Source organism: Manis pentadactyla, chromosome 9 (genome assembly GCF_030020395.1).
Source record: "Manis pentadactyla isolate mManPen7 chromosome 9, mManPen7.hap1, whole genome shotgun sequence".
Classification (NCBI taxonomy): Eukaryota; Metazoa; Chordata; class Mammalia; order Pholidota; family Manidae; genus Manis; species Manis pentadactyla.
In genome coordinates this window covers 44,755,047-44,764,650 of record NC_080027.1, presented here as the reverse complement: position 1 = coordinate 44,764,650, position 9,604 = coordinate 44,755,047, and the positions used below count along the sequence as shown (strand labels likewise).

The 9,604-nt window shown below is 39.6% G+C and overlaps 1 protein-coding gene across 1 annotated transcript; it reads right to left on the bottom strand.

Annotated features, from left to right (window-relative positions):
* Window positions 1-223: 223 nt before the first annotated feature.
* LOC118933066 (olfactory receptor 51J1) lies at window positions 224-1,177 on the bottom strand. The gene has a single exon (XM_036927029.2). The coding sequence runs from the start codon at window positions 1,175-1,177 to the stop codon at window positions 224-226; it is 954 nt and encodes a 317-aa protein (XP_036782924.2).
* Between the last annotated feature and the right edge of the window lie 8,427 nt (window positions 1,178-9,604).

Sequence of the window (9,604 nt, the reverse complement as noted above, 5' to 3'; positions counted from 1 at the left end):
GCAAGACCTTATACCACATGACATGTTGTAAAATGACATCGATTCTTTATACTATTCTGCCACATATATTCTACCCCCTCTTGTACCTGCACTCCAGTTCAGTGTCAGATTCTGGGGAACCTCCTATCAGATAACAAAGTATAAAGTAACACTACTTGTATAACATGCAAGCTAAGACCACCTGTGATTATAGAAAAAAGTCCCTTCCTACTTTGTCCTATGTCTAAATTCTGGGTCTCTTCTTTGATAGAATCCGGACAATGCCGTGATGGATCTCCTTGGTCTTCATGCTATAAACAATGGGGTTGACAACAGGTGGGAAGAAGAGGTAAGCATTGGCCATCATAGCATGCAGCAAAGGGGCCACAGGGTCTCCAAAGCGGTGCACCATAGATAAGCCAATCATAGGCACGTAGTAAGCAAGCACAGCACAGACATGTGAGCTGCACGTGTTGAGTGCCTTCTTCCGCCCCTCTCCAGCGGTGATACTCAGTACAGTGTGGAGTATGAGTCCATAGGAGATCACAATGAGCAGTGAATCTAGTCCAAAAGTGGAGGTAACGATGAAAAGCCCATAGATATTGTTAATAGAAATGTCCCCACATGGTAGATGAATAAGGTTGGGGTGGAGGCAATAGGAGTGGGAGAGGGCATTGTGGCCACAGAAGGGCAGGAGCCTTAGGAGCATGGGCAATGGGGCCATGAGCATAATGCTTTTCAGCCCAATAATCACCCCTGTGCCAAATACACGAGGCCGAGTCAGGATGGCTGTATAGTGCAGTGGGCTGTAAATGGCCACAAATCGGTCCACAGACATGGCCAGCAAAACAGCTGACTCCATAATGGAGAAAGAATGAATGGAGAACATCTGGAGAAGGCATGCATCAAAACTAATCTCAGTAGAGCCAAAAAGGAAGATGCCCAGCACTGTAGGAAGAGTGGATGCAGAGACACCGACCTCAGCCAGTGCCAACAGGGCAAGAAAGAGGTACATGGGCTGGTGTAAGGCAGAGTCCGTTCTGATGACATGAAGAATGATGCCATTCCCAAGGAAGATGATAATGTACATCATGCAGAAGGGGATGGATATCCAGATGTGCTCTGCCTCAAGCCCTGGGATGCCAACCAGAATGAAGGTTGTAGGCAGGAACTCCAAAGAGCAATTGGAGTTCTTCATGTTGAAATTTCATCCCACGGCATCAGTGATACTTTGAAAATTAGAAACTCAAAATTGTAGTTCACCTTGGAGCTGCTAAAGGAGAAGGGGCTGCTTCACCTTGGTGTGGAGATGCCTGACCCTGAAAAACAGCTGGGAAGAGAGCCATGTGTAGGTGATCTCAACATAAAGTATAGACCAATGTCAGGAATAGGTGAACAAAGGTACTATTGGTAAATATACAGATACGAGGCAAAGAGCACTGTATATGAAAACAGCTAAAAATACCTGCTAAATGAATATAAATATATCCATAATTGAAGTCCAAGGCGAGGCTGAGAAGAAGCAGGGACCAGAGCCTAGAGCAGGTGACTGGACACTTAGCTAGAAAGCAATGGAGCATGGACCCATCTGGGTTTAGCTGTCCTGGCCTTTGAAAGGACTGTGAAGCAACTGGAAAGATCATGTGTAAAAGACAGAGTGAGGCAGGAGCCAAAGCTGGTAGGTTTGTATGCAGACTTTAAGTCTCAAGTCATGATGACACGCACCATCTCTTGACTCACAGTTCTCAAGGATGAGGCACCGGACCCACTGGGGCTTTGTTCTGGTCCAGGCCCACCTTTGAGCACAGCAGCGATGGGACCTGGAACAGACCTTCAGGGAAGGTTCTCCTGGGATAGAGAGGATGGCAGCCCAAGGGAGGACACCACTGCCCTAAGCTGGGAAGTCCTAAACTTAGCACTGTCTGGAACAGCACAGGAATAACAACAGCATCCTGGACTGACAGGGTAGGAAGGGGCTCTGGTGGCATTTTTCAGCCCCTCCCACCTCTGACACACACACAGTCTGCTCACATACTTGTACATGCACATATTTCCACCCTTGCTGAAGTCTTGTCTGTATCTGTCCTCATGAGAACTCCCCCACAGGAGCCTCACTAATACATGGTGGCTATTACTAGGTTTTCCTTGGCAAGCTAAGGAGCTACCCATTTAGGAAGTGACATGATTAACAATTAAAATATAAATGGGTGACTCACTGCATTAAGCCAGTTTCATTAGCTTACAAAGATGGTGGAGTTAACTACTACCAACACATGGATTAAACAGTATTTTGCCAGGGAAGGGTATACAGATAGAGCTAACTTCATATAGACCCCATTACACAACGGGATTTGCAAAAAGCTTTTAAAATAAGAACTGGGCAAAGCTAGCTCTCTTTTCAGAATCATGAAGCAGAACCAATGGAAAAATTGTGGTATTTCACCTTCACAGGTTGGAGCCCCACAAACGATGCAGCCAAGTTTACATTTTTAGCCACCCTTCTACACACAGTCCATCTTCTCTACCTTGGTTCCAAGTTTTATCTTCATTCCCAATTATGCCAAGTTCACTGTTACTTAAAATGAAAATGCCTTCCCAGTCAGAAACCATTTTGCTTACCCCTGCCACCCCTCAGGACCTACAGAGAGGATGTGGATCTGTAATCAGTCAGCACTAGTTCATGCCAGGCACCACGCAGGACCCTGGCGCACGGAGCCTGGGCCCTACTCGGAACATCTCCACCACTTTCAACCACGGGTCAAAGAATGTTTCCTCTCCCTCAAATATCCAAACACAGTCATCACACAGGCTGACATCTTCTCTCTGACGTAGTTACAACTATGTTAAGAGCTGTGAAAAAACAGTTCAGGATACAATGGGAGGGACTTAGAGGGGAAATTCTAATTTATTCTAGAAGATCAGCAAAAGCTTTCCTCAGAAAGTGACACTTTGGCTGAGGCCCGAAGAATCAGAATTTTTCTTGGCTACGTGGAGATGTTGGGAGAAACATGATGCAGGAAACAATCACCATGGCAGTGGATATATAAGGCTGCACTTTGAAAAGGTCTGACAGAAAACAGGCAGAAAATGACAATTCCTAATTCACATATTCAGATCATTCACTTTTTTCATAGCTTTTACTTTCATGAATATATGAGAGGGAAAAAAAAGAAAAGAAAAGAAAGTGTCCTTTGCCTGCCAGAGCACAGCATCCCTGTGCACCGACCAAGGTCGGATACAGTTCACCTTAGCAAACATCAGCTTAGGACAAACTCCATGCTCTGGGCTGGGCTAAAACCTAGGGTGGGCAAATTCAGCAACAAATTACTGACCTCAAGAACAGATCACGCTGGCCAGAACTTCCCACAGCTGAGGGACTTGAGGTTCTAGCTTCAGTTGTTACAGGGAATATATGCTCTTGCCTCACCTCCAAAAGCCCAACGTATCTTTCTTAACTCTTTCAATGGACCAAATATTGCTCTGCTTCCCTGGTGAGCAGCTCTTTCTCCCATGTGGGGCCTCACCACACACTTGATCCCATCACACCCTATTTCTCAACTACGTCAACCCAGATGACCTGACACTGCAAGGGGCAGATTTTGAAAGATATTTGCTTGAAACTAGGGTGTCCCCTTCCCTATTATCAGCAGCCTTCTCTTCCTCTCAGTGCTCTTTTCTATCCCTTTTGCTCTTGGCTTCATTTCCATCCTTGACTTCCAGTCTCCCCAGCCAAGCAAGGCTCAAGTCTCCTTCCCAATGATCATTCCCCTGAATTTAGGATTTGTATAGCAAAAGCATTTCAGTTTGGGAGAGGAAACATGAATTATTTACTCTATAGACCACTGAAATAGGACACAAGAAATTAGCAGAAAGAAGAAAGTGTTACAGCAAATACCACATCCCTGGACGTGAACACCCCTGGAGGTGAAGGCTATCTGCAGTATATATTTACCTGCTTAAGCTTTGTGATGCTCCATTTTTTTTAAAGATAGGCTAATTCCTGCCTCAGAGAGTGGCTCTGAGTGCTTAACATGAGCCTTTAGCAACCAGTGAATATTAGGATATCCATACACTTTCTGTCTCCCTTCTCAGGTATTCTCACAAGGGATCAAATGCAGATTATCTTCAAATTTCTACTGATAATGATTTTCCTTGTTATCTCCTCACAAATACTCAGATCACATCTGTAAGGGAAACAAGGACATGAGGACTTTCTACTTAACAGATGAACATATACACAAGGTACATGCATTGCCAAGATATTATGCATACCCAAGGTATTATGGTGACCAAACTACTTCTAGAATCCATGGCATTCTCTGACATTTTTGTTTGTTCTTCACATGCCATCAAGTTTAGGAAAAACTTCCCCTCACTCTGTCACATAGGTTCAGGAAGCAAAGGGAAAAATCTAGAGGGCTAATTATGGGGTGGTATTGGGACTCCTCCTGGATGGCTCCTCCTGAAGCTTCTGAAAGCTGCTTCAGGAGGTGGGGCTGGGAGATCCTGGGCTTGAGTACTCACCACCAGCAGGACTGATCACTGGCATCAAATGGGGCAGGGGCTCCACACTTCAGCAAGTCCGTGCCACCTTGGCATTAACACCTCCCCAGTTCTGGGGCTGGAATGCTGCTTCTCTCTTTGTAAGATGATCAGCTCTGGGGAGTGGAGGAATGAGAGGGACTTGCATACCCTGAGGAGCACTTACCAGGGTCATTACCTCATCCTCCTCAACGTCTAGAGACCCATAAGGGGAATAAGAAAGGCATAGTCGGTAATTCTGTGAAATAAATACAAAAACAGCATGAATCTACTTAGAGAATGAAATAGTTGGTATATGTAAATTGCTTAGAAAAGTGTCTGCCTTATAAAAGTACACTACAAGGATTAGCTATTATTGTAACTATTATAGGATGATTGAATACTGGATAAATAATATATTAATAGTCTATGATCACCAACTTTCACTATTATAAACACACATTTAACAAGTAAGAAGCAGAGCACAAAAAAGTATCCACAGAACACTGGGGTAGTTAATATCAGGAGATGATAGAATTCAAGGGGTTAAGCTATTGTGAGAAAAAGTTCCAGATTGGGTTGAGGGCCAGGAAGGGGGAGATTGGTTGGGAAGGTATGATGAATAGGGCTTCCCAGCATATGATACAGAGAACTAGAAGAAGGTGAGCATTTCCAAAACCTAATGTTAAAGAGGATTTACAATTGCTGAACCAATGAATTCTGATTATTTGTAGATGGCTGGTTCACTGGCTAACTTTTCTGACCAACAAGGAAAAAAAAAAAGAAAGATTTGGCTTGAAAATTCATGACTCAACAGAATTTTTGAAGTTGTTCTTAAAATATGCTTTTTTGTGTTGCTGGTTTAAGAAGAAAGAAGGTAGCTTTGTCGTAATTTGTGGGGAGATGTTTTAAATGACAGGTTATGTGGACAGATTAGATCCAGGTATACATGAAGGCAGCAGTGAGCTGAGAGATTTGGAGAAAATGGAGGGATTAAGTGAGAGTTGGACTTAATTAAGACAGAGACATCTAGTGTGAATAAGAAAAAGAGGGCATTTAGGAGAGAAATATCTGCGGACAGTTGGCTACTAGAGGTTAATAACAGAAGAGAAAGACTTCTAGCTGGTGACAAGGATATGGCTGTGGATCAAGCAGCTAAAGGAGAATTGAATTAAACTTCACTGGAATTGAAGATCTGAAGCTGCAATGTAAGGTCGCTGAGTGGATAATACACTTGGACACTGAGCTGAATTTGGGAGGTTGATATATTTTTCAACCCAGATGGCAGTGCCTGTTTCAAACATGTAGCAAAAGTATAAATATAAAGGAGGATGTCATTTTCCATTACAAATTGTGTTCTGGGAGACTTATAGTCCAATTTTCCTTTATAAATTTTATCACTTTTAACACTCAGTATAAAGTTAATGATTCCCTCTCTCTCGACAGATATATGAAAATTAGAGTGTGTTTATTAATTATTATTCTCAAGTAAACCATACTAAAGATACTTCTCACATGTTTCTTAGAAAGTCACATCTCATATCTTTGCAACTAAAGGGGCAGAAAACATTTGTGATGTGTTCATGAGAAATATTTGCCAACAAAATGTCTTTTGTAGCAACTTTTATACAAAACTCTTGCTGAGGTGAATATATTTCATATGGGGATATTGGGATGAAATTGTGTTTTTGAAAATGGAGGTAATAATTTCCCACTACCAAAAAACCCCAGGAATTACATCATTCATAGTTCAAAAAAGGCTGGGATTACTACAGTATCAAACACAGTGTACTTCTGGAATTGCATATTTCACGTGAAATTTTTCATACTAAATGGAAACTAGCAAATCCCCAATACCCCACATAGGTAAACACATACTACACACATTTTAGTTTATTACAAATGCATTTGCACTGTGTGTACAGAGCTTAATTTTAGATAAATTTTACACATTTTAAGATGATCATTTAGCCAGGCATTTTCCTTCCAATCTTAGCCAAAATAATTTATATATCTATTGTTTGTCATTTTGTCTTTAAGGTAGAAGTTTCTTTAGGGAAAAGGCTGTTTCACTTTTCTTTCTTTCTTTTTTTTTGTCAGTTGTTTCATTTTTTGACAATGACATGCCAGCAATTGGACTACAGTGAGATATTTCACTTATCTTAGAAAGGGAAATCAGGTCTTCCTAAGATGGGTCCATGGGCTTAATGTGTGATAGATCAAAATTCAAAGACAAAAACAAACAAATTCTATGCCTGATGTGAATTTCTAGTTATATCATATCTGTTTTAGGTTTAGTAGTTTACTCCTGCACATGAAAAACTTTTAATTTCTCATTGCATTCCAGAACTCTGTATTGATATAAATTTCCCTCCATTTCTTAACACTTTAAACATACTTTGACAAGCCATCAACATTTTCCATGAGTGTTTCTTATAATGTAAAATATTTCTTAAATAACCACAGACTCAAGTTTGTGGCAGGGTAACTTGCCCTTAAAAACGAGGGCAACAAAATAATGAAGTTATATTGCTGTCACCACTACCAATCATCTCTGCACCAGCAGAATTATAAAAGGGGTTAAATAGCTCACTCCCCTATCCTCTAAAGCAGACTCTCAGGTGTGGGCCAAGCTCTCTGTGTTTGTTGCTAAAAAGTGAAGGATCTGCCTGAACATACTGGGGAAAAAGAGAATTTTTTTAAAGACTGTAAATAAAGTGATTTTGCAATTTTGTTTACTTGGATATTAAATAAAGAATTAAAAGACAGGACAAAAACATTTCTATGCCATCTATAGTTCCTGGTATACACAATATCCTATTTATTAAATATTTAAATTATACATAGGACAAAGTCTAGAGGGGAGTCACCCTGATTTTTGGCAAACACCTAATATAGTGCATCCTGACTGAGAAAAAAGTAGAATTATGAGTAACATGGAGATATTCCCTTAAGAAAAAGAAACTACAGATATGAAATCTTATAAAAAATGACTTTTAAAAATCTCTTAAGAAAAAAGGAACCCATATTCAAATTTCAGTCTGAATTAGTCTTTACCACATTTTGAAGCAGATTTACAAAGGCATTTAAGGATGATGAATTTTAAATCATACATACATATGAGTGAATTCAAATCTCTTTTCATGACCCATCATCCATTGTATAATGTGAACAATCTACTTTGTAGGGTTGTGAAGATTCATAAAATATATTGAAAATTTATAAGTTTGCTAACACTCTTACAGATCTCCTTTTTATTTTCAAACTTCTTTCCAAATGTACTCATATTTCACATACTACATCTATAGTATTACCACAGATTTTCCATATACAGTGAAGATTAAAACATGCATTTCCCCAAAAGTCTTTCAAATGTCATTGGGATTGTTTAACTTAAGCACCTGTACTGGGACTGAGAATGATTTTTGCATTAAAATCATAAATGTTTTACTGAGAAGTTGAAGGGCTTAGTATCTGCTAGAAGCATATTCTTTTGACTTTAGAAGAAGCTGAAAAAGTAAGAGAAGAGGAAAAATGGTAGTCAATACAGAAAAAGAGGGGAGAGAGAAAGGATAGACACAGTCATCAAATGGGGTTAAATGCACACAGAAGAAAAGGGGTAATATAAATGTAAGGATCAAGGAAATATATGTAGGTCTGTATCAATTCATTCAATAATAATTTATTCATTTACCAAATATTTATTGAGCAGCTAATATTCCAGGCACTACAGGGGTCACTGGGTGTATACAGTGAATAAAAGAGACAACCAGGTCCATGTCCTACTAAAATTTAAGTATACTGTGTTAGAGAAAAATTAAAAATATAAAATGGTACAAAGATAATTATTTGATTACAATTGTGATGTTTGGAATAAGATAAATGACAAGAAGCAAAAAGTGCTGATAGACTGCATAATGGAATAGGGACGGGGGAATAACCAGTCTTGATAGCCACTGAAAGCTACTAAGAGGAAGATAGGGATGCTTATAAATCCACACCCCCACAAATCCAAGGAAAACAAGGCTCCCAGAATATGTGCCCTTTCGGTGTTACCCTAACATTCGGTGAGCAGTGACTTTCAGTACAATTGAAATCTCAGAGTTCAAATTCTCAAACTGAGTATATCCAACACTATTTTCTTGATCATCTCAATGCCAATATAAAGGAACTTCTTCCAATGAGGTCTTCGCAAGAGGAACTAGAATTATTCCTCAAAGCCAGAATTCTTCAAGAACCTTACAGCTTCCTGATACACAAAACTCTTCTCTCTGGGCTTATTCTCAGTGCGTAGCTTCAGCGATAGGGCTTTGTCCTAAGCATCTAGTTTGCTTCTAATCATCCCAAGGTTTGCATAGGTTTTAAGTGTAGGCGTAAATATATGTATATATACATAATTTTATACATTTTTTATAACAAAAGAAAGTGTTGGATGTATTATTCTTGACTTTTTAAAAATAATACAGGTAAAGTGAGAATTCCTTTGTTCCTCTCTTCACAGACTTCTCCAAAAGAGCTATTATTGTTATCAATTTAGCATGTCTTTATACACATAATAAACTGATATTTTATGTGACTGGATTTTTTTACAAAAGTGTTATCAAATGTGACTGTGTGTCTATAGTTTTTTCTTCCTTCTGTCCAAGATTACATCTTGGACACCTATCAGTCTGGGTCTTTTTTTGTTATTGCAAGATATTCCATAGGATGGACAGACCCTAACTCATTTAACTATTTGCCTGTTGATTGCCAGGTACTTCTGGGATTAAAAAAAAAATCTTATTTCAAACATTACTGGAGTGAAAACTCATATTCAAGTGTCTGTGTTCATGAACAAACATCAGAGTATGACTGTAGGGCAGTGTAAGAATTAGAATTTCTGGGTTAAAGAATATGTACTTTTTAAGTTGACATATATAACAAAATAGCAAACAAAATACTCCTAATAATGTCTATGTTACAATGTAAATTATACCATCTAGTGTATGAAAACATGTTCATCAACATGCAGCTTAGGCAAGCTTTCTGACAAGGTGAGGAGTGCTGTCCCCACTCTGGCCCGCCTTTGATGATGAAAATGACCATCTCCTCGGCCCTAGGCTCC

Coding starts and splice junctions, on each gene's coding strand:
- LOC118933066 (XM_036927029.2), bottom strand. CDS start 1,177: ATGAAGAACTCCAATTGCTCTTTGGAGTTCCTGCCTACAACCTTCATT.